Genomic DNA, 27,152 nt, shown 5'->3' on the forward strand with positions numbered 1-27,152 from the left:
CACAATCTTATAACTAATATTCAAAACAGTATCAGACTGTTGTCTGGAGTCATAGACCTCAAGATCAGGACTAATTATCGGATCTGGCGAATTAATAACGTTTACCCTGTAGTTAATTAAGACTTTTAAACAAATTATGTGACAATCCTCTCTGATATCGTAAAAGGAGAACCATAAAGTTGAGACACAAACACACGATATATAAATTATAGCTTTTTCCCGTTAAATCAACCCCTAATAACTTCAAATTAACCCTTTTTAATTTCAAACTACAAACACTATGTTTAAAGACTTTTTAAATTCAAATTAACCCTATCGTGAAAGACTTAATAATTTCAAATTAACTCTATTTTTAAAGGCGTAAAAAACTAAGGAGTTGGTATGAAATACAACTATGACGCCTTAAGTAGATTGATGACGTATTTTTATAATTGTAATGCCATCAATATACACGTGATTTTTTTTTAAATTGTGAAGCCATCAGTAAATTCATTACGTAATTGCTACAATTGTGAGGCCATGTTATTATTATTATTGTTCCATAATTAGATTTATGACTTTTCTTTTATAATTGTGATGCCACCAATATATACATGGCGTATTTTTTGTAATTGTGAGGCCATCAGTACATTCATTACGTATTTGGTACAATTGTGAGACCAATTATTATTATTATTGGGCCATAAGTAGATATATGACTTGTTTTTATAATTGTGAAGCCATCAGTACATTCATTGCGTATTTGTTAAAATTGTGTTGTCTTATTATTATTATGCATGACGTATTTTGTCTAATTGTAACGCCACGTTACAATTGTGGCGTAAGTGGTTTGATGGTATGGTATGGTGAAAAAGGATACTAGGAAGCGGGGTTTGCACTTTCCAGGCACTGCCTTCTGGCTTATTATACCTTCCTAGTTCCTTGGTTCAGTGCAATAGACTCAATCCTTCTCCTTAGAAGTATCAGGTCACTGACTGTCGCTGCTGCAATTTGATTCCCTAAGTTTTTTCCGTACGTTAGGTTGAATGTCCAATCGAAGATGATATGAGTGGCTGTTTCCTCCTCCTCATTAAATAATCTGCAAATGGGATCATCGCTGTATATACCCATGTTGTGAGGATGTTTTCTCAGATGCCAGTGACCGGTTAGTAGACCTACCACTCCTCTCAGTTTGACCCTCTCCAATTGCAGCAGTGTTTTTGCCAGTTTCGGTGAGGGTTGCTTCATCATAAGTTTACTATGTTTAGCACCGCTAGAGTTTATCCACTTCTCCTTTTGTTTTGTTCGGATCCATTCTGCGATGGAGGATTCTATATTTGTTTTTGTTATCCCAAGAATAGGTTCGGGGCCTATGTATGGTCTTGTAGATCCTCCTCTGGCCAGACTGTCTGCTTTCCCATTACCCAAAATTCGCCTGTGCCCTGGCAACCAAGATATCATCAGGTTGTTGTGTTTCCCCAGGTTTTGGAGATTTTGGATGTATTCTCTGACTAATTTTGATGTAATTCTTTTACATGCTAATGCTTTAATGGCCACTTGGCTATCCGATCTTATAAGCATTTTTTATCAGTGTAACCTCTTTTAAGATTTTCCAGGGCACAAGCATTGATGACATGTATTTCTGCTTGAAAGACAGAAGTCTACTTCCCTAATGAGTTTGATTGCTCATGTATGTACAGAAAACGCCTGATCCGGTTCCTTCGTTTGTTTTAGAGCCATCTGTGTACCATATCATTGTATCTGATGCACTCCTGTGTTCTTCCTCTCCTTTATAGTCCATTGAGACTTTATAGGAAGTTTTGAAGATTGTTTCCGGGATCATATAATCCGTCCCCATTTCTAATAATGGGTGTCTGATTTTGTTGATTATGGTAGTATGCCTAAATGTTTTAGTTCCTTTCGAATTTAATTGTTTCTGGAGCCTAAGTGAGCTTTTCCTAGCCTCTCCTTGTATGAATATTTCTAGTGGAGGTAGGTTTAGCGAAGTTTCTAATGCTTTGTTCTCATTGCCCCTGTGATACATAGGTTTGCTAGTCTTTGTATGCTGCCTAATGTTTGGGTAGCTACTTTTTGTTGAGCTTTGTTCCACCAGATTAGTGATCCATAGGTTAAGTGGTTTGATGACATATTTGTTAAAATTGTGCGTCATTCTTAGATTTATGAAGTGTTCGACAATTAATTTATGATATATTTTTTTGTAATTGTGCACCATCATACATGACGTATTTTGACGTAAATGTGACGACATTCATGATATTCATAGGCTTTATGGCAAATCTGTAGTGACTACTTTAATGGTTTATGTCGGTATCACCTAGAAATGTCTTGATAACTGGACAAGTTGATGCCTTTTACAAGGATTTTTTCCCAAAGACATCGGGTTATGTAAACTACAGTAAACGCAAAGCGTTTGTAAATTAATTGAATTAATTAAAAACCAGATCCTGAACATAAAATGGACCTGTGGCTGTAAAATTAGCCAGTACGAGGTTTGATTTAATCCAGTTATAGGCGAGTTTCCATGGGGAGTTTGAAATATGTGAAATAGATGTTGAAAAATTTTTATGTAAAAGGACGCCTGATGCCACATCGAATGAAAACTCTTGTGGTTATTTCAATGCATATCATCGCATTCCAGAAAGAAATTTCCCTTGTTTGTTTCTCGAGATTAAAAGAAAAAACGTCCGTGAATAGTTCCCGAGCCCATATTTCTTAGATGACTCGGCCAAAATTGTTGCAAATCGGCTGGAACGGGCGCTACATCATCCTGATAAGCCGCCTGTTTCTGTGAATTAGAAATTGTTCCGGTAAAAGAAAACAACAAAACATATAGGTCAGTGGAAGAACCGATGCGTTATAATGCATTGTTCCACCACAAAAAGAGTGCGAGGGAATTAAAGGGTGGGTAAGAGAGAAACATAGATTTAAATTCACAGATACATAAATAAATATGTATATATAATTTTAGATAGTTTGTGAGATTAAGAGAGGAAGATTGATTGAACGATGAATAGATAGATAAACATACATATGTAACGATTGATAAAATTGATAAAAATGCAGTAGATGATAGACAAGATAGATAAGCGGATAGTTAGGCAGATGCAGTGAGGAGAGAGTGAGATTGAGGTGAGCTAGAAAGAAAGAGAAAAACGTTTAAAAAAATGAGAAAGGCAAATATCCGTGAACAGATGTCAATACTACATACTCAATGAATAACCTAACTTTTACATAAGATGTTACAGAATATTTCCAAAGGGACTTTTAATGATTGTATAAATAACATTACACTTGTGCACTTTTTGTTTAGAGAAAAACTGGTTTTTAGTGGCGTTTGAATTATCCGGCCCGGAGGACCAGATATAAGGGAAATTCTTTTGTAAAGCTTGACCTTGGTGTTTTTGTAAGGATCGTTTTTATGTATGCAGGACGAACTGTTAGACAGGCAAAACTTGGAAGAATTTGCGTTAACCAGTAGGTTTAATATTTTATGAGATAAGATAGCTTTTATGGAATAAAATTGTGATAAGTTGATGTAACCTGATAACTGCAATATCCCGAATACAATTTAGTTTCAGATTTTAGTCCAATTTCAGATATAGGATAATCTGCTGAAGTATTGACTTCACGGTACACCGTGTATACAGGTTGTTAGTTAGTATATGTGCGTTTGTTTACTGCTACTTGTTTCTAAGTTAGAAAAAATGACCTAACGGATCTTCAACCCTCTTTACTGAATTCTTCGCATAACACGTTCGTTTTTTTCCTCTCTTTTTCCCGCCCTTCTCTACCTGTGTGAAAAATCCATCCAGCTTACGGAAGATCGGGAAGGCTGGGAGCGTACAGGTACCCCCTCGGTAATCGAGACACGTCATAGCGACACCCTTTTTTGCCGTGTAATGATAGTGCCACTCCTGATAATGACGGCCGTGGAAAGGAAGGGAAAAAAAGATAGAGAAGGAGAAGAAGAAAAAGAAACTATTCGGCCGCTCAGGAGTGGCACGTCCACGGGATTCACATGCTTATCGGCCATCTCGTAACGAGGAGACCGGTGGATTTCAGTTGTTTTCGGCAGGACTCGTTAACGTTTTGACCCCGGCCTAGGAGGAAAGGCGTTTTTGATAGCTCGAATTCGTTTTTACGGCGGGCACTTAGGAGTTGTAAACTTTACCCTCTGCACTGCCTGCCACCCGAGGACGTGACCTCTACCGTGTCCTCTGCGCATATTTTGAACTCTTCAGCCAAGGCGATAAGGCAGCTATTCGATCGCTATCAATTCCTATCCTGCTAATGTGTAAATGATTGCCGTTAATAATAAAAATAAACGCTTCAAACAATAGCGTCATTATCTTCATTGTAACAGGACCTCTTTTGGGACACCCAATCGACTAATTAGAGCCTTTTAAATTAATTTCCACTCTTCAAGTAGCACAATTCAATCAAAACTGCCAAAAATAATCAAAAATTTCATGTGAAGTTGGAAAATGGCCGAATTGCATTTCGCTATCCACTAAATTCTATTAATGACACACCGCTATTCCAACTTCATAAAAATTTCTATATTATAATAACATATTTGTTATAATTGTGCGCCATTAGAAGATTTAATATGTATTTTGTGTAATTGTGACGCCGTCAATACATTTTTCAAGAATTTTAAATAAATGAGATGTTACCAGTACATTTATGACGAATTTTAATATAAATGAGGAGTTATCAGTACATTAATAACTAACGTTTGAGGTGTTAATATGAGGTGTTATCAGTAAATTTAAGAATATTGTTAATACAAATGAGGTGTAAATCAGTAAATCGATTACAAATTTCATATAAATGAGGTGTTATCAGTATATTTATTTTTAAAAAATTTAAATAATTGAAGTGTTATCAGTAATAAAAAATTTATGACTAACTGTTATATAAATGAGGTGTTATCAGTAAATTTATGACAAATGTTTTATATAAATAAGATGTTATCAGTAAATTTATGACAAATTTTTATATAAATGAAGTGTTATCAGCATATTTATTACGAAATTTTATATAAATGAAGTGTTATCAATATATTTATAACGAATTTTCATATAAATGAGGTGTTATCAGTAAATTTATGACAAATGTTTTATATAAATGAAATGTTATCAGTAAATTTATGACAAATTTTTATATAAATGAAGTGTCATCAGTATATTTATTACGAAATTTTATATAAATGAGATGTCAATAAATTTATGACGAATTTTTATATAAATGAAGTGTTATCAGTATATTTATTTTTTTTTAATTTAAATAAATGAAGTGTTATCAGTAAATTTATGACTAACTGTTATATAAATGAGGTGTTCTCAGTAAATTTATGACAAATTTTTATATAAACGAAGTGTTATCAGTATATTTATTACGAAATTTTATATAAATGAGATGTTGTCAATAAATTTATGACGAATTTTTATATAAATAAAATGTTACCAGTACATTTATGACAAATTTTTATATAAATGAAGTGTTATCAATATATTTATAACGAATTTTCATATAAATGACGTGTTATCCGTAAATTCATTACGAATTTTTATATGAATGAGGTGTCAGTAAATTTATGACTAACTGTTATATAAATGAGGTGTTATCAGTAAATCTATGACAAATGTTTTATATAAATAAGATGTTATCAGTAAATTTATGACAAATTTTTATATAAATGACGTGTTATCAATAAATTTATGACGACTTTTTTTATAGTGAGATATTATCAGTACATTTACGACGAATTTTGATATAAATGACATATTATCAGTAAATTTATGACGAATTTTCATAAACGAGATGCCATCAATACATTTATGACTTATGTTGTAATTGTGACACCATCAGTACATTTATGAAGAACTTATCATAATTGTGGCGCTATCAGTTCATTTATGACATATTTGGATAAATAAACAATGAAAATATGTCAACTAGCTTTAGAGAAAAAATGATCAAAATATTGAAAAAACATATTTATTTGGAAATGGACTTTTTTCCTTGATTGAATGGAATTTACGTAAAATTCTTATAAACACGATATTCAACTATCTATAGAGATCTTGTTTAGTCTAAATTAACCATACATCACATGACGTATTTGTTTTTATTGTGACACTTAATTGTGGCACTTGACATTTAATCATGACGTATTTGATAAATAAACAATAAAAATATGTCAACTAGTTTTAAAGAAAAAATCGTCGAAATGTTGAAAAAACACAACTTTCAAGAAAATGAGATTGTTTTGAAAATAGCAGTTTTTCGGTGAGTTTTTGTTCTAATTATGACGCATCATCAGTACAATCACGATGTATTGGTTACACTTTTGAAGTCTCAGTACATTCATGAAATTACCCAGCGAAAAGAGGTGGTTAAATATACAATAGTGCATACAATGCAGCACAGATTGAGGTTTTTGACGGGGTAGATTCCCCTTTTTTTACAGTTCGAATCAAACCAGGATCAACCAACTCTACAGCCATAAAAGAGCCATCTGAAAATGATTACAGAGCACGGCCTTCACAATTTGATCCAACGCTAACGGTATTTCCTTTGAGTAGTCATATATTAAGTATCATTCAATGGGAGTTAATGTGGTGTTTTTAAGGTAGAATTGCAAGAGATTCCTTGATTATGGTTAGTCTCGAATAAAACTTTCAATCATGCCATTTTCCTTCGGCCGAGGTCGGCGTTTGGCAGTAATGAAATTTTGTTTGGCCATTTGGCGGAATATAAATTCTCCTGTTTGCCTCCAAATTCGTCATACATTTACTGATAACATCTATTTATATAAAAATTCGTCCTACATGTACTCATAATAATTCACTTATATAAAAATCCATCATAAATTTACCGATAAAATTTATGTATACAAAAATTCATCATAAATTTACTGATAACATTTATGTATATAAAATTCACCATAAATTCACCGATAACATTTATGTATATAAAAATTCACCATAAATTTACCGATAACATTTAAGTATATAAAAATTCATCATAAATTTACCGATAACATTTATATATATAAAAAAATTCATCATAAATTTACTGATAACATTTATGTATATAAAAAATCATCATAAATTTACTGATAACACCTCATTTATATAAAAGTTCGTCATAAATTTACTGAAAACATGTATGTATATAAAAATTCATCATAAACATACTGATGACAATTATGCATATAAAAATTCATCATAAATTTACGGACATTTATGTATATAAAAAAATTCAACATAAATTTATTGATAACATGTATGTATATAAAAAAATTCAACATAAATTTATTGATAACATTTGTGTATATAAAAAAATTCAACATAAATTTATTGATAACATTTGTGTGTATAAAATTCATCATAAAATTACTGATAACATTTATGTAGATAAAAAATTTGTCATAAAATTACTGATAACACCTCATCAATAAAAAAAGGTTCGTCCTAAATTTACTGGTAACACCTCATTTATATAAAAATTCGTCATAAAGTTATGTTAACACCTCATTTATATAAACAGTTCCTCATAAAAATGACTGATAACACCTCATTTATATAAAACTTCGTCATAAATGTACAGGTAACACCACATTTATACAAAAGTTCGTCGTAAATTTACTAAAAACACCTCATTTATATATTAAAAAAATTCGTCATAAATTTACTGATAACACCTCATTTATATAAAACTTCGTCATAAATGTACTGATAACACCACATTTATAAAACTGTTCGTCATAAATTTACTGATAACATCTCATTTATATAACCGTTCGTCATAATTTTACTGATAAAATATTATTTATACAAAAATTCGTCAAAAATTTCCTGATAACTCATTTATATATTAAAAAAATATTTCGTCATAAATTTACTGATAACATCTCATTTATATAACCGTTCGTCATAATTTTACTGATAAAATATTATTTATACAAAAATTCGTCAAAAATTTCCTGATAACTCATTTATATATTAAAAAAATATTTCGTTTTAAATTTACTGATAACACCTCATTTATACAAAAATTCGTCGTAAATTTACTAAAAACACCTCATTTATATATTAAAAAAAATTCGTCATAAATTTACTGATAACACCTCATTTAGACAAAAGTTCGTCGTAAATTTACTAATAACACCTCATTTATATATTAAAAAAAAAATATTTCGTTATAAATTTACTGATAACACCTCATTTATATAACCGTTCGTCATAAATTTCCTGATAACATCTCATTTATATAAAAGTTCATCGTAAATTTACTAATAACACCTCATTTATATATTTAAAAAAATCGTCATAAATTTAGTGATAACACCTCATTTATAAAACTGTTCGTCATAAATTTACTGATAACATCTCATTTATATAACCGTTCGTCATAATTTTACTGATAAAATATTATTTATACAAAAATTCGTCAAAAATTTACTAAGAACACCTCACTCATATAAAAAATTCGTGATAAATTTACTGATAACACCTCATTTATATAACAGTTCGTCATAAATTTACTAATAACACCTCTTTATATAAAAAAAATTCGTCATAAATTTCTTGAAAACACCTCATTTATATAACCGTTTGTCATAAATTTACTGATAATACCTCATTTATATAAAACTTCGTCCTAAATTTACTGATAACGGCAGGACTGGGTCACAAAAACAACGATAGTTGAAACATTTTTCTAACTGGAAATAGCAATAGTAGTATGTAAGAATATCTACAAACATCGATTTATCGATAACCGAAGACTTACTTATTATCTATAACAAAATCAATTATTTCGATTAATATCCTTGTTAAAATCTTGACCTTTTTTACAAACATACCTGCACGCATACAGACTTATTTAAAAATCGATCGATTTGCCTATTAATCTATCAATATCTTGGTTATTATGCGGTTCTCATTCACTTTGAGAAAATGAATTGTGAAAGGGTGATTAAAGAGGCAACATGGGTCCTTCCCATTAGGACGTGTCGGAATAGTAACGGCTTCTGAATTAAGTACCTGTCATGCTTAATTTTCCATCGGTGGGCATTTCTTTTGCCCAGGTCTTGAAATCAATGCTTATCCTTTTTCTAACAACTTTCCTGCTTTGCTTCATCTGTTTTAATCCTTTAAAGGATAAGCCGTTGAGACGTTAACGTCTTGTACGCCGTTTTTCTGAATTTTTTGTTGTATCCTTGCGATACATAAAGTCTCAACTTTCTTTACATCGTGAGTTACTCAATACAAATCGCCGTGATGCCAGTCGGCGTGACTCTCGATTTCGCCGAAAGGAAAAACCGACCCAGGTGGAAATCTCTCGGCCAAAAGAATAACATATCTTCCGTCGAAAACACGTCTCTCGGATCGCGTGCGGACATTGTAACTCATAATGGTGTATATGACAGATTAAAAGAGTTACTACCAGATTCCGAGGATGATGGAGGACGGGGCAAAATGAAAAAGTACACCGGGAGGTGTTTCATCAATATTCAAAGCGGACCCCTCGAGGAATCAATCATGGACGGCTCGAGACGTGGAGGAACGCTACCTAACACGGCCTGGTTGGGGGCATATCGACGGAATGGTAGTCGGACCATGGAATTATAATTAAGGGACCATTCCAGCCCCAGCTGTGCACCCTATCCGTCAATGGTGAGCACCTTCATGAACTCCGGAATGAATTAACGACCAATTTCGAGCCCATCTGCATATCCATTAAATAAAAAGCCGGCCTTCGAAAGGTGGCTTGCTCCAGAGCTACAGAAGATGGTAACAGACTATTTTACCTAACGATGGAACATCCTGGTCCTCTTATTCTCGCTTGTTTTCCATCTGTCAGTCAAGTTTCTGAGTTTCGTGTTCTTAATTACTCAGTGTATTTTGACTAAATGGTGAAACGTGACTGTCACACAGACGACCGGACGCTTGTTAGGCATACAAATGAAAAGAAATATACAATCCGTCTATATCCCTAATGTTTTTTAATTGCCGAAGTGAAGAATGAAGACGTACATTTTATTCGTTCCTTATCTGATCTCCTGGTGTGTGTGAATGCGAGAAACAATCCGAATATGTTACATGTTATGACTGTAATAGATGTCGGTTTGTGTTTTGTTTTTATGTCCGTTACTACTCCCAAATAAGTCTGTCAATAATTAATCTTCCTAAAAATAAAATGCAATGAAATTCAGTAATTAACAATAAATTATTTAATACGTTCATCCTTGTCCTTAACCAAATATTTCCTACATTTCGAAAATTCTCCTCCTATCGTCCTTCTTCGTACCGATTTATATAAAGAAGAATATAAAAAATCTCGTCGGGTTTCGCCTAGGGTTAATTTGAGGGTAAGGTTGTTAAAAACTCTTCAAAAGAAAAATCATTTGTTTTTATCTTTAATTTTATGTCATTTTCAATTTCTGTTAATTTGAAATTTAAAAAAGAGTTAATTTGAAGTTACAAACGGTTAATTTGAAATGAAAAAGTATTAATTTGAGGTAAAAAGGTTTGTTATGTTAAGTTGTTAAAAAATCTGAAATTAACAGAAAAATCATTTGTTTTTATCTTTAATTTTATGTCATTCTCAATTTCTGTTAATTTTAAATAAAAAAAGTTAATTTGAAGTTAAAAAGGATAGTTAAAAAGTATTAATTTTTCATTAAAAAGGTTATTTAAAGTGAAAAAAAAGGTTAACTGGAAGTCATGGAATGTTAATTTGAAGTTGAAAACGGTTAATTTGAAATTAAAAAGGTTACTTTGAGGTAAAAAGGTTTGTTATATTAAAATGGTAAAAAACCTCAAAATAACAGAAGAACCAATTGCTTTTATATTTAATTTTATTTCATTTTCAAGTTTATTTGTAATTGATTTTTTTTATAATCTTCTAACAGCCAATTTATTTTTTTTTTCATTTGCCAAATGCAAAAATTTGACTTTACCTTACTTTAAAACCCCTAAAATTTCTTTTAATGCTTCAGAGGATGGGTCAATTTGAAAATAGAAAGGCTAATTTGAAGTTAAAATGGGTTCATTTGACGGAAAAAGCTATATAACTATATACATTTGCACTCCACTTAACTATCTTTGTTTTACAAAAAAATATCGATAGTCTGTAATAATTTTATTCCAGAAGAAGAAGTATCGATATACAAATTTGCAATCCGCCAAACTGTAGATTTGTTTGTGTTTTGATAGAATAATAAAAATATAAAACACAAACATTTTTCATTGATATGTTGAATCAGTAGAAGTATACTTTAAAAAAATACTAAATAAAAACTTAATCGATTTTCAATGTAATATGTCACTAAATATAAAAACACCACCTGATTTTACTTATCCATTTTTTGAGAAAATAAATATACTTTTGAACGTCGGAATTGATCATATGCGCCTGTTCGAAACCCGGTCAAATTCCTCATGATTCGCTTCCTCGGCGCATAACCGCGAATCCGTGGGAGATTAAGTAGATCACCGCATCAATTAATTAGATATTTCAAGCGTTTTGGTGCAGAAGGAGTCGAGAAACGAGACGGTTCAAAAGTGAAGTTTTCTTTTCTCAGACGTAGGTGTGTCGTCCCAAAACGTTTTCTGGCCCTTCGATCCGGCTAAGAACGAAACAGGAAAAGAAACGAACAGAATTGAAGTAGAAGTGGTAGGCCGTTGGGCTGGCGGGGAGGAGGACCGTGGTTCCAATGTCAAGTTCGGGCCTTGAACCCATTATAAAACTCAGAGACAGGTTCCTCGCGTCCCAGGACTTCTTTAATTATATATCAACTATCCAGCTTCCATCTCCCTCTCGGGGCCAAACCTGACACAATTAAAGACGTCGCCGGAACCAGTCGTACCTCCCGATACGATCTGGAAATCTGGGCCTTAAGCACGCCGCGCCGACAGGACCGAGACGAAACCGGACGTTTCTATTATTTTCAAACGTACTGAGGGAAGGCACTGGACGTCGTTGAACGTTGAACCCGATGCCACCTGTTGACTGTCACTTAATCACACGATCACCTGGCAAGCGGGGGACTCTTCATCATGAAAACGTTCCGAATCGTCGAAAAAAAATCAATAATTGAACGTCAACAGATCATTTAGTCTGCCTTTTTATATTAAGATGACCATATGACCATATGCCAGAGTGGGCCGTTTTCCTTGATGGGGTGGTCTGTTCGACATTCCTTCCATTTTATTTACTAGGTAAAACATAAACATATATTCATAACACCATTAGCTTTCATTACTTTATATCATAACATCTTTCAATTAATTAATCTTTATGTAAGGTATTAGTTGAGATAAAAAAGTCAGTGTCACGAGCGGGATTCGAACCCACGACCTTCGGCTAAATACGCCGCTACTCTACCACTTGAGCTATCGTGACTTCGATCCGCTCGGAAAATGGGAAAAAGGAGGGAAAATTCTAAAGGTTGGGTTGGGCGGATCGAAGTCACGATGTTCAAGTGGTAAAGCAACGGTGTATTTAGCCGAAGGTCGTGGGTTCGAATCCCGCACGTGACACTGACTTTTTAATCTCAACCAATACCTTACATAAAAAATAAATTCATAACGTTTTCTTCCTAACAACGTAGCTCAGAAGTCTTAAAAAATTCTAAAAATTCTTCTTAAACACTAAGTCCTTAGTAGGCATTATATTATAAAGATTACTTATCACGCCCTGTGATAAAAATAAACACATTTGTGCTTAAATATTTAAAAAAACACCAAATTTATACATGGTGCTTTGTTTTATTTCATTTCACAGATGAGACGAGAAAATTAGAGCCATTAGGAACTTCTCAACTTCTTCGCAGACTAATTATCCTGTCTGTAAGTTGAAGTTGACAGTTTTAACCCTGATCCGCCAGTTCTCGCTCTGATCGGACTTGGGATATCCTCCTCAGTCCGATTAAACCTGAAGACCCTGGAGAAAAACCTCCTCCTCGTACTTTACGATTTGTTTCGTGCCAGGGGATTCCTGGATTATACAAAAGCATACAACGGGCACCATCTCCCGATTTATTTTGAGTTGGGCTTTTCTAAATACGACAGAGGGAGCGGCTTTTTCCTTGTCCGCGGTGGTCCCTGGATGTGCCCCCTTCGTATTAACATAAGGAGGATAACTGTAGTCGGCCTTCCGAACTTGGAATGCCGGCCGCTGCCTTCTTTGGGTCTCATAAAAGGCCTGCCTCCACTCTTTCACGCAGAGCGAGAACAAGGCGAACGCGGACGGACCCTTTTCTGGAATTTGGAGGGAGAAAAACTGGAAAGACATAAAGAAAACTTTCGACCAGATGAACGCAAACTTATCGAATAAAAATTGTTCGTCTCGAATCATCTCCGAACGTCTTATATCAATACTTAGTTATTCAGATATCGTGAGATGCGGTCGGGTATGATGTAGGTTTCAGAAAAACATTTTCTTTATCGTGCCAACGTTTCGATCTTTTATTGAGATCATCTTCAGGGCTCAAAGTGTTTGTCTTCTGTGTAATTGTGCCATCCTTGCGTGTCGTGTTGAGAGTGCCCTCTGAAACCTACATCACACCCGACCGCATCTCACGATATCTGAATAACTATCGATTAACAGTCACTAATCTCTACACATCAATACTTAGGTTTTGTTGACAATGGTAACCATAAACCATAAATTCTTTAGCCCTTTATCGATATTTAAATAAGCTTCCAATATTCTTTCTACGTACATCAGGAAAGCAACAACTATGTACATCCTAACCTTAGGGAATCAGATGATAATCGATAATAAAAGTAACAATATTTTACAGGTAATCGCGAATAACTTTTTCTTTATTGACAATCGATTCAGACATTTATGGCATAAAGGGTGAATTGTTTAATCTAACTATTGATTTTCAAAAAAAATCTATATTTACTTATTAATTTCTCTCACCCTCTACATCTCTCATTCCCTTTTGCACTCTCCCACTCTCTTTATTTCTCTTTTTCACTTTTCTTCTTCTCCCTCGTATATCTCTCTCGTTTTCCCCCTGCCTCTGCTAATCTCTTACATTTCTTCCTTACAATTCTTTCCATTTTTTCGTTTCTCACACACACTCTCTCTTTCCCTCTTAGTCCTTTCTTTCCGCTTTCTGTTGCTCTCTCTTTCTATTTTGCCCACTCCCACTCTATCTTTCACTCCCTCCTCTCTCTCACCCTCTCTCTCTCTCTTTCTCGCTCCCTCTCTCTCTCTCTCTCTCATTCCCTTATCTCAACCTGCTTAGTTTAAGTATATTGTTGTTAAGGGGCGCGAACGTGCGGGTGATGCGTATGCGGATAGAGGTTGAGAGGAGGTCATCAGGGTCTCAATCATCATCGCTGCTGTGCGGCATAGATGTAATCTTTCTGGAAAACCCTTTGAAGAGATGACACAGACACGTAAGACGGCATGTTTGCAACAAGGGGCCCAATTAAAAAAGTGTTCCGGTCGTTGAAATAAGGGATCAAATAAGCTGAGGGTACGGCGCTGATGGGGCGGCCGTTAAAAGCCGGATCATGATCACCGATTAGAATGGTAGCCCTGTGCGATGTTTTCAGTTTTGAAATTGAATGAAGGCGGTTTCCGCCTGGTAGCGGAAGAATTAAATAATACATTCCTCCCCTCCCCTCTTCTCAACGTGGTCCAGCCTCCTCCTCCTCCTCTTTCCCTCTAATGAGAGGCCAATTAAATAACAAGAATCTACTTTCATCAGAGTACCCATCAAAGGAGAGTCAGTTGAATTCTAACGCAGCACGTGACTGAAATTTTATATCTTGACCTTTTTTTTCTTCGAATCAGCTACTTCATTTAAAGCATTAATTGACGCTAATTAGAAAAAGACGTGCCATTCACAACAAATTCACTTAATTACTTATTAAGAGCAAGGATTACACTGTTAACCCTTTATGGGCTAATGTTGTCATAGAGTAAGACGAACTTCAGCAATTCTTTTAAAAGGCTAGCGGGAAATCCCATGAGATTAGATTAGCGCCAAATAAATCAGTGTTGCCAATACAAGGGTAGGAACAGAGCAGGAACAAAACTGCGCCAGCCTTATACTCACGGAATTTCCTGCTAACCTTAAACAAAATTGATGAAGTTCTATGGCTCTGAAGCAAAATCAGCAAGAAAGGGTTAAATTATAAAATAAACCCGCGAGTGAAGACAGACCCAGTAGTGCCCGTGTGCCGGTTCAACATGAGTTCGCCAACTCGCAGACCAAACCCCATCATCTATTATAAAATAGATATGAAAAATTTATGTTTGGCAAATATAACAATCGATCAAAGTTGCAGTGGTTGGAGATAGAAGACAAAGATGGAGGTTTTAACTTGGCGTGAAAGAAATCAGTGTTGCCAATACACAGGATGAAATATTAAAGGAAAAACATGGCCCTCACCCTGAACCCATGAGATTACCTAAAATTTAGGAGATTTGAGGCCAGAAAAGGTTAAACTTTTTCTTTCTCAAGTCGGCTTAAGGTTGATGGATATGTTATGAGATAATTTTTCTGTCATATAGGAAAACCTTTGATCGACAATAATATTACATAAATAAACTAATTTTATTAAATCATAATCGAACCCCAATAGGTATAATTTAAAGTTTCATTAATATTGAATTCAATACCAAAATATATTTCCATTATAGCAGGACAAGGTTATTTCTCCTTTCGGGAGGCCGGTCGTTTCAGCCTCCAAGATTTTATCTTTTGAAACGTTTAACCATATTTTAATTTGTTTTATTATTTCTTAGAAAACCGTTAAACGGTATGTTTTTATGCTGGATTAAGTTGATAAATCATTGGTAAAATATTTCCTTTTTCACATTATGCATATTTAATGGTCGTTAAAGAATAAAAAAGTGTAAAATCTGCGATATATCGTTCAAAAATGTCGAATACTGTTTGAAAATGTTCTAAAAGGTTGTTTTTTAAGGCGCTGTAATAAAATAAAGATAAATACGACGTAAAATTTGTATTTTCGTGGTAATTTGTGTATTTTTTTTCTTTCTCCTTCTGTATATAGAAATAAATTATGGGCTGATGGCGGTGCTTGGTCGTGAATGGGCGAAAATCCGTTTGGGCTCGTTGTAAATTTTTACGAGGTCCCTCAAACGGCCGAAAGCCGTTTAGATAAGTAATAACGAAGTTGGCACTGGTCCCCCTTTTGGGGAAATAACGGTGAAGGAAACAATTTCTTCCTTGACGCCGCGACCCACGTGTGAGCCCGACATCATCGGCCGGGCCTAATCAAGTCGGACAATGGGCCGTGAATCTGATACCGGGATGATAGATGATCCTGTTCGATGTGTCTTCTCGATGTTGAACGTTTCGGGGTCAAACGACGAGGGGGGAGGAGCAGAAGGAAGCCACGTGATGGCCATCCTCTTCCAAATGATCTTCGCCTTTTGTCGGCTTTGTCTCGAAAGCGTCGACCCTTCGCCCGTCAGGCTCTATTCTATACAAATGCCCATTACTTCATCTTTACAACAATACGATATAAACCCAACAGAAATACGCAGTTTGATATATAAAGTGATAAAGTTACCAATGACTGGTAGGGTTGGTAACCTTGTCATAAAAAACAGGAAAAACCACCCTAGTTTAAGAATTTTCAAAAAAAAATCTATTTTATTGTATCGGACATAATCAACATATAAATTTGATTTACTTAATAAAATAATAACAACAACAAACAAACCCATTGAAATTTTGTCAAAAAAATTGAAAAATTTTCAAAAAGGAATAAATATTTCGTTTAAATCAAATACTGAACGTTGAACGTCAATGTTTCGATTTTATTGAATCGCAAAAGTGATACATGGATTTGTGCTGTTGGGGTTCGTTAAAATAAATACATCGATTGCTAGTATCGATTCAACGACATTTCGCTTTTGGAATTCCATAGAATCGCAACATCGATATTTGACTATTGGAATTAAATAGTAACAAAACATCGATATTTTGCCGCTGGAATTCAATAGAATTGAAACATCAATATTTTGCTGTTGGAATTCAATAGAATCGACGAAACATTGGAATGTTGATGGTCTAATTCAATAGGATCTAAAAATCGATTTTTTCTGATGGAATTCAATTGAATCCAAACATACAATATATTCGATAGTATCGATGTTTTCGATTAAAGTTTGAAGAACACCGTTGATGCTTCCTGTCAAAATTTTTGAGTATTGAGTACCATCCCTAACCATCCCTAAACATCGATGTTTTCTTTTGAATTTTGCTTGTAGCGATACTTCGATTATTTCTAAGGAAGTTCGATAATATCGAAAAATTTCTATCGATTTTTCGATATTATCGAACTTCCATAGAAATAATCGATGTATCGCTACTAGCAAAATGGACATAGATGGACTCTGTCCATGTACTAGTGTCCCTGCATAGAATTGTGAAACTGTAACTTTGTATATATTTGAATAAACACTTTATTATTATTATATCGAAACATCGATGCTTCAATGCTATCCATATAAGTGCATATAAATGCTGCTGAAATTAATACCCGAATGACAAGCGGGCGTATGTGGTGGTGCCCTTTGGGGGTGGCCCGGGTCGGTTGGCGTAGTCACCGACAAAATGACATTGAATCAATGTCTGTAGGGCAAAGTCAAAAAAAAAAAAAAAAAAAAAAAAATCCATATAAGTAAGTAAAATCGAAATTTTGTTACTGTCGATTATACAAAATTAAACATCAGCATTTCAATATTATATTGTAGTACATATAAACAGCAAAACACCGATGTTTTGATCATCCCATGTAGATAACCCTTAATTTTTTAATTATCTATTTATGTTAAGATCTAAACGTTTGAAATATTGTTAGGACAGATTTACCATTCCTGTTTCATTTGTGCACGATCTTCTGAATCAACGTTTAAAATTGCCCACTGATGATTTTACTTTTGCATGATTCATTAACCTATTGTAAAAAATGATAGCCGCCGGGTATGATTTATAAGAAGCAATACGAAAGGAAAATATATTTCGTGCTCTGCTCCCGGCCGTTAATTAAAATTAAATAGGGGGGTCCGCCCGGCTTATTCAGCAGTACAATGATATCTGAGGACTAATAAACAAGTCCCGAACCGACCACTCGGAATAAATTTACATTTTGATTCAACTGGGCACCGTTGGAGGGTTTTTTCATCTTTTTTTTACCTCGCTAGCTTTTCAGCTTTCCTATTGAGGAGAAGAGCACGAAGACGCGATAGATGAAAGAAACCTTGATGTTGACAACTGGAGTAATTGACCCTATAAACTAAAAACCTGAAGAACGGCTGGAACGGTTGGTATGTTATACATCTGGAAGCCAGATAGGCAAGAGGTAAAATATACAGTCCTTGTATGACCAAGTGGCTTAGAGGTCAGCGAATATATAATATTGATTGTTTCCGACCTTCCTGGCCCGTTGAGTCTAGCTGATTTGTTTCGGCGTTTTCATCAGTGGTCGGACAGATACACTCTTGGAGTTCCTTTATAAAAGCAATGCTAAGGTTGTTAGATTAGAGACCAAGTAAGAAGCTTTGACAATTTGTGTTGACTTTTAATTGGAAGGATTAAATAATTCGGCGGAATCCGACAGTTTCAGAGGTCCAAAGTGGTCACAATCTACAGAGCTAGTTGCGTTTTGGTTAAAATATATTTCGGTCCTAAAGACTTCTTAAGTTCAACCTTAATTAGAAAGATGTTAGAAGCTGGCATCTTACGTTTTGTATGATGATTCGACGTCAGGCTGCTGTCTAGGTATAGTCTTAAGTACATGACTTTAGTAGAAGTCGGTAGGTAATAAGGATTTGAGCTTATAGAAACCCTGGGTGCAAGAACTTATGAAAAGCTCAGTCCACATCTGGGGTCGCGAGAACGGAGGAAATTTCAACAACTATGGAACCATCCTGGTTCGTGGAATGATTTTATGTGATAGGACGAGCTTCGAGGATTTTGGACATCTCTGGAAGAAGGCGGTTTGTAGAAGGATGGTTGGAAGGTCTGTGAGCTTTAGGAATGAGAATGACGACGTCCAGAAGAAGGGAAAGCTAGTAGGATTACAGTTAAAATGGGCAAAGAACTTCTGAGGAAGGTTTCGAAGAACAGTGGAGGCAATTAGGCAATGTCGTGATGGTTTTCTACTTGGGGATTTGTGAATTAAGTACTTAATTTCAGAAGAATGGTTGAGAGGGCGATGAAGGTGAAGTGGCGGTATCAAAATCCTAGGCCCCATCCAAGATGGATTTAGGAAACCACAGGAAGAAGGCGATTTGTAAGAGTATGGCTGGGAAATTAGTTAGCTATAGAAATAAGAATGGCCATGGAATACTTCCATAAAAGAGGATTATACGTAGGATCATGGTTAAAAAGACCACAGACCTTCTGAGGAAGGTTTCGAAATAGAGTAGAGGTCCTGAGGTCATGTCCTGATGGTTTTCTACTTGTTGATTTGTGAAATACTTAATATCTTGTTATATACTGCATCAATCAATTCAATATTTTAACTGATCAACTAGTCAAAATTACAAGCCAAAAGACTGACTTAATGTGGCAAAATGTCACAGCACATTAGCAAATCTTTCTTTTCATTTTTTTACCAAAATTGCTTTCTCTTGTGTACGTATTCAAACCAATCACTAAATGACGACAGAACCGACGAGAATAAGCGGATCATGCTCAAACCATTCATTTTTTATTGGTATCTTTTATTAGAAGTTTAAGAGGTTCACTGCCATTGATGCCATGAGTGAGTTGTTTCACCGAGTGGATAACGCCAGAACGGCTTCGAGCTCTCAGTTCGAACAAATTTCTCAAAAAAAAAATATATAAAATCAGTCCCGCGGTAAATGCCTCGTGCAATAATGCGTTTTTATGCGTTTAAAAGAGAACGTACAAGACAGCAGACAGACTAACAATGTATATTTCATGAATATATTAAAAGCATGGAGTGCGGTGTGTTTGACAAAGCGCGGAAAGCTAGGGTCAAGTTGGCATTTTTTTTCTTTTCAAGTACAAGCTCCGCTTTCTCTCGGCTCTTCTGTGAACCAAGGCGCAGTCCGCTAGGTGCTGCCCTCACCGGCAAGTCCCAAAACGGGCATATGGATGGAATTTGACAACCCCGAGGGCCACAACGGGTATTTTTCGCTTATACGCCATAATTATAAATATAATACGGTTTATTCTTTATTTTATTATGTGTCGCAACTTATTATTTACTGTTTTTCCTAGTAAGTTTTCTTTAAAAAGGAGATTCCAATAGTGGATCAACTCTGCCGTGTCTTGCCAGAATTTGTCGCGCCCGTTTACAAATATAAAAGAGTTTCGAGACCATTTGTGAAAATTAAAAAGTCCAGGTAACAAGAAGTACTACATCAATTAAATCCATTAAAAAAAAACCCATCCGTACTCAAAAATCGACATATATAAATGTATCCTTTCTGGAGACTATTGGACCCTTGGTTTTCACGCGTTGTGACTTGTTGCAGTCTATCGTTTTTCCTTTGAAAATCAACAGAATTTTAGTTTTTCTCTTATACTGTTTTAACCATTAACTAAACATGAAATGGGCCCGCCTATTCGCGCTTTTTCTCTGCATTCTGAACATCTCAACAGACATTGTTTCTCCAGATTAACAACCTACCAACTATAAAATAAAATAAGAAAAATCTATTCCTTTCTAGTCCACTTCATGAAACAACGATTAAGTTTTTCCCTACACTTTTTTGAAATGCAAAAAAAAAGATTTTTTTGCCAATTCTTTTAAAATAAAATTGCTACAGGTTTTATTGATCCGAAAATTCGGCCAGAATGGGTTAACAATGATTCTGAAGGCGTAGTAGAAAAAAATGGCATAAAAGAACTTAGATATGAAAAATTGTTTCCTAAAGCATTGAAAAAAATGGAGTTATAAAAACATCGATTCATAAATCAACTAACTATAACATCGAGTGGAAATATCGATTTAAAAAGTATCGATACAAAAATTCTACACCTAAAACAATGATATAAAAATTGATTCTTTAAGCATTGAAACTAAAAAATAACATAAAAAAACATTGATATAAAAAATCGAATCATAAAGCGTAAAACTAAAAATCTACATAAAAACATCGATTCATAAAGAATGAAAATCTCCATTTAAAAAAGCATGGAACAACAGAATCGAGGAGAAGTATCGATTTGAAAATCATCTGAACAGAAATCGACATCTGAAACAATGATATAAAAATCGGTTCTTAACGCACTGAAACTAAAAATCAAGATATAGAACTTAGATTCTTACAGCATGAAATTAAAATATCGAATGTAAACATCGATATGAAAAATATCGATTCAAAAAATCGACATTTAAAAACTTTGATCTATAAAATCGATTCGTAAAAGATTGTAACTAATAATCGAGATATAAAAATATCGATATTTAAAAAGAAAAGATTCTTAAAGGTACGAATTACAACCTCTAATGGAATTATCGATTAAAACCATCGATACAAATAATCAACAAAAACTGATATAAAAATCGATTCGTAAAACATTGTAACAAACAATCGAGATGTAAAAACATCAATTGTTAATGTATCAAACTACATTATAGAGTAAAAATATCGATTTAAAAAAACATCGGTAGAATAATAGATATATAAAACGCTGATACAAAAAATCGATTCCTAAAGAGTCGAATTACAACCTTTAATAGAAAGATCGATTTAAAACAGCATCGATACAAAAATCAACATCTAAAAACATTGATATAAAAATCGATTCGTGAAGGATTGTAACTCACAATCGAGATATAAAACATCGATTGTTAAACAACGAACTGCTACATCGACTTGAAATATCGAAATATAAAATATCTATTCATTCTTGGACTGTGGGCATTTTCTGCGTTGTGCTTTTTTGCTATCCTTAGTCCTGCTTTGGATTAACGGCTCATTTTTAGTTTTCCATTTATGCTGTTATAATCATTAACCTGACCTGAAATGGGTCCGCCTATTCACGCTTTTTCTCTGTATTCTCAACGTCTGTACTGATTACATGTCCACCTGTTATCGCTATTTTCCTGAAGTTTGTGAATAATCCTACTTACAGTAATGGAAGGGAAGTGGGTCCCTGAAGCGGCATAGCAGCCCCGGCTCGATCCTCAGGGTCTTAAGAAGGTTTTGGACCTCGGAGTAGCCCAGAGGAGCCCTGTCCTCGTAGGTCTGGTCCGGGCGAAGTAGCATCCACCCGTTCGGTCACATTCTCTGGAAAAAAAACATAGGGGCGAAATTTAAGTCAGCGCATTCCGGAGGTTCGAGATAAAAATCTGACGTCGGAAATCAGTCCTGACCGCTCATTTTCATCATACTTCCTCAACAAAAACCCGCCTCGCGCAAAACAAAAATACAAATGATATTGCGCTATGTTTTTATCGCATCTTAAATGCTACTTCAAGTCTTTAACTTGTTGGCTTAATTTAATTACTCTACAGTTTAACCAGTTTTATCTATTCGTACTTAAAAAGAAAAACAGTTACAAATCAAGACTAAGGCGTCTTCATTAAGCATGTTTTTACCTCGATATCCAATTACATTATGAGACAGGTTTCGGCTTGAAACGTTGTAGTGCAAGTAATGAAGTGTGTAAACGGTACAAATCTTTATCGAAACGGCCTCTGTTTTCTTATTAGGACGATGATTTAATGCTAAAACATTGCGTTTATGTGATGGTTAGAAATACGATCGAAGATTAAGAAGAAGATAAGTTCTCGTTGAAATTTGTACCATGATAATGGCGTTGTAAAGTAATGCCAGTTGCACATCAAGAAGCCACATTAAACTTAAGATTGAAAATATATTAACTTAGCAACTTTATTACACTTGAAGCGTAATTAAGTGTTTTATTGTAATTTCTACGAGGACGAATGACACACTTTTTTTTGAGAAGGTGAAATAAATGAAAATGTGATGGTTTTGCTAATGCTTGCAGCAAAGTCAAAAAACCACCTTGTAATGCTAAAATAATGCAGATAAATTTAAAATATATAAAGTTATTTTAGATTAAAAAATCACGCCAGAAAAGGATAACGATTCTGAAGGCAGATATAAAAAAAATCCATTATTAACAACAAAATCGACGTATAAAAACATCGATTTTAAAAGAATCGAACTGCAGCATCGAATAGAATATCGATTTAAAATAGCATCGAAACAAAAAATCGAATGAAAGTATCTATTTGGACAAGCTTCAAAATAAAAAGAAAATGTCGATTCAGCTGAAATGGCCTATAACAATTAGTGACAATATCGATCAAACATATCGAAATAAAAATCTAAATCAAAAACATCGATTCTGAATTAATCAAAGTAAAATCGAATGAATATATCGACTTTGAAAAACATTTGACATCTGAAAACGTCGATTCAGCGGAAATGATATGTAATAACGAGTGAAAATATCGATCTAACAAATTGAAATAAAAATCTAAATCGAAAACATCGATTCTGAATTAATCAAACTAAAATCGAATGGAAAATATCGATTTTGAAAAACATCGCAATAAACATTTGACATCAGAAAATGTCGATTCAGCGGAAATGAATTATAACAACAAGCGAAAATATCGATCAAAATATCGAAATGAAATCTAAAGCGAAAACATCGATTCTGAATTAATCAAACTAAAATCGAATGAAAATATCGACTTTAAAAAACATTTGACATCTGAAAATGTCGATTCAATCTATCGAATGAAAATGTGTATTTTTAAATATTCGAAATACGAATTTGACAAAGAAAATATAGAATGGAAAATATTCAAGCTGTGACATCGAGTTTAAAAATCGATTTTAAAACGTCCTTTAAAAACATTTCATTCGGAAAGTATCAAACTACAGTCGAAATACAGATTTTAAAATAGTAAAAAAATAAAAAAATCTATTCTTCAAGCAATTAAAGCAAAAATCGAAATATAAGACATCAATTTTAAAGAATCAAACTACAACATCGAGTGGAAAAATCGATTTAATGAAGAATCAATTACAAAAAATTTGACAGATGAAACATTGAAATAAATAATTAATTCTTAAAGTATTGAAACTAAAACTAAAACAGATTTTTAAAGCATCGAACTGCAACAACGTGTAAAAATATCGATTTAATAAAGGAACAATACAAAAAAATCGATTCTTAAAGCATTAATAATAAAACTCGAGATATAAATCAATTTTTAAAGAATCGAACTGCACCAAAGAGTGAAAATATCGATTTAATGATGAATCAATTACAAAAAAATTCGACAGATGAAACAATGATATAAAAAATCTAATCTTAAAGCACTGTAGCTAAAACTCGAGATCTAATTTAAAGAATCGTACTGAATATCGAGTAGAAATATCGATTTAATAAAGCAACAATACAAAAAAAAGTTTCTTAAAACCCGAAGTGTAAAACAATTTTTTAAAAAATTGAACTGCAACATCGAGTGGAAATATCGATTTAATAAAGCAACAATACAATAACAAAACGGCAGACGAAACATTGATATAAAAAATTCGATTCTTAGAATATTGAAACCAAAAATCGAGATATAAAATCATCGATTTTATAAGAATCAGCCTATAACATCTAGTGAAAATATCTATTTGAAAAAGCAAAAAAGAATAAAAATGTATATTTTGAAAAATTCGAAACAAATATTTGACCACATCTAAAAGTAATGAATTGAGGTTTCAAGAAGGAATTGTAACTGAAAATCATACAACCAAGTAAATTTATGTCGAAAAGCGAAAGGAATAATGATGTTTTGTTTTTCTGAGTGGAAATATCGATTTGTTTTTATCTTTACGTAGACGATGTGAAATTCGTAAGGAATTGCGTCAAAACAAAATAGAAAAAGAACTCAACGAGCCAATTCACTGAAGTATGTTTAAAATACGTGCAACATAATAACATTGCGGTTAATATATGGTTAATGGGGGAAAACACGTTTTTTCGTTTTCGGCCACGGGTTTTTCGCGTCCCGCGAATATCTTCTTCAGGCGAAATTCATATCTCATATCTCGAAAAGTAGGATATGCATGAAAAATACTTTTCGACTTGACCGTGATGACGGAACCCCTTCCGCATCGGGATTTTACGATCCGGTACATCAATTTTAAAGACCGGTCCCGTTGATTTTTATCGCCACTCGAGTCTACCTAGATTTTTTATGTTTAAACAACACATTGAGCATTATTTAAGCTTTTTTTGCCAACAAATACCTCAGTGGATGGCGGAGTAGAAAGAAACCAGTCGGCCCTTTTACAGAGGAACAAGGAAGAAGCAATTACCATTTAGATGTCACGGGCCAGTCCAGCTTTATTCTTTCCTTTTTCCTCTTTTTACATGTTTATAATTCTTCAATAATACCTAGACGTAACAAGTTAAAGGTAGAAACATTTTTTCTTCTTGAAAATATCATAGGCACGTAAACTATTTTCTTACGGTCGGAGGATAAAGTCATTTGATTTATTTTGAATCGTTTAACACATCCGAAAAGTTTCATTGAATTCTGAACTTCAACTTCAGAACTTGAAACTGAAACTTCATTAAAGATCTAACAAAGGGACGACCAGGTTGGTGTGTCACGGATTTGGACTTTTTTTTTTTTATTCAATACTCCAAAATATCGGACACTTATCGGCCACTTCAAGCGAACAGGCCCAGGTTTCGCCAAAATTGTTTTTGAAAGGTCAAATTTTCTGTCTTTAATATTTTTATTTCCCCGTTCTACTTGCTCAAATCGACTATATATAATGGATAAATTATGAAAAATATAGTCCCTGAGATATTTGCGAATATATTTTGGCCAATCCTGATTAGAAAACTGGCCAAAATGGACACCTTTAATCAAATTGAGTCAGTGAAAACCTCATATTCTAGAAAAAAGCGAGGAAGTACGTACCGGAAAAATGATTTAGAGGTATAAATGGATAAACTATGAAAAATCTAGTTCCTGAGATATTTACGAATATATTTTGGACATTCCTGATTAGAAAACTGGTCCAAAATGGACAACTTTAATCAAATTGATTTAGTGAAAATCTCATATTGTAGGAAAAAGCGAGGAGAGACGGACCCAAAGATGATTTAGATGTATAAATGGCAAAATTAGGAAAACTCGTGTCCCTGAGATATTTGCGAATATATTTGGCGAGTCCTGCTTAAAAATTCTCGCCAGAAAGGCAAATTTTAATCAAACTTGGCCAGAAAAAATCAATACCATAAAAAGTGAATGTGTGAATTGACCCTTAGATTATTTAGGAGTTTAATTGGGTAAAACAGAAAAAATTGACGGTCCAAGAGATGTTGCGAATATATCTGGCCAGTTCTGTCTAGAAAAATCTTGTCCAAAAGCCAAATTTTAAATAAATTGAGCCATTAAAAAATATGATAAATTATTCTGAAAAAAAATGTTGGTAGAGGACGACCAGGTTGGTGTATACGGATTTAGACCAATAGAATATAGTGATTCTACACTCCAAAATATCGGCCACTTCTTGTGAATAGACCAAGGTTTCGCCTAACATTTGTTTTATAAAGGTGACATTTTCTATTTTTAATACTTTTATTTTGCCGTTCTATTTGCTCATATCAACTATGTGAATATATCATTCTACAGCGTTTTTATGTACATTGCAATAAAAATATAGTAAAACTATCAATGTTTATCAATAACTAAAAAATTCTAAAAGCCAAATATTTTTCAAGTGAACCTTTTATGACCTAAAGGTTTTTCAGTATTATAACTATCGACTACCTTTTCACTCACGAACACTCTGAATCAGGATCTTGAAGAAGGAAACAAATTAAGTTGTTACTGACAAGCTTTCGACTTATTTTAAGGTCATAATCTATTATTGAATATATTTATATTATATATTTAAGGTCATAGCCATATTATTAAATACTGTTACGGTCTTTGGCATTGTTGGGACTGAGCCTTCAAGAAAATATGAGATCGCCTGTAAAAACACATAAATATATCAATCTGTAGATAAAGATTGTTTTGCCCTGATGTTGACGATAAAATAGGTCGAAACGTTGGCGGTAACAATTTAATTTGTTTCCTTCTTCAAGACCATACCTT

The 27,152-nt window shown here is 33.8% G+C and overlaps 1 protein-coding gene across 2 annotated transcripts in view; it reads right to left on the bottom strand.

Moving 5' to 3' along the window:
* Positions 1–27,152, bottom strand: part of LOC106671120 (myosin-I heavy chain) — a 127,236-nt gene that overhangs the window by 69,500 nt on the left and 30,584 nt on the right. For both annotated transcript variants that reach the window (XM_024230706.1, XM_024230705.1), the window contains exon 3: positions 22,131–22,287. In XM_024230706.1, coding sequence (XP_024086474.1) covers positions 22,131–22,266 — 136 coding nt within the window. In that variant the 5' untranslated portion in view covers positions 22,267–22,287. The remainder of the gene's footprint in view (positions 1–22,130; positions 22,288–27,152) is intronic.

Source organism: Cimex lectularius, unplaced genomic scaffold (genome assembly GCF_000648675.2).
Source record: "Cimex lectularius strain Harlan isolate CLEC.00 unplaced genomic scaffold, Clec_2.1 scaffold39, whole genome shotgun sequence".
Taxonomy (NCBI): Eukaryota; Metazoa; Arthropoda; class Insecta; order Hemiptera; family Cimicidae; genus Cimex; species Cimex lectularius.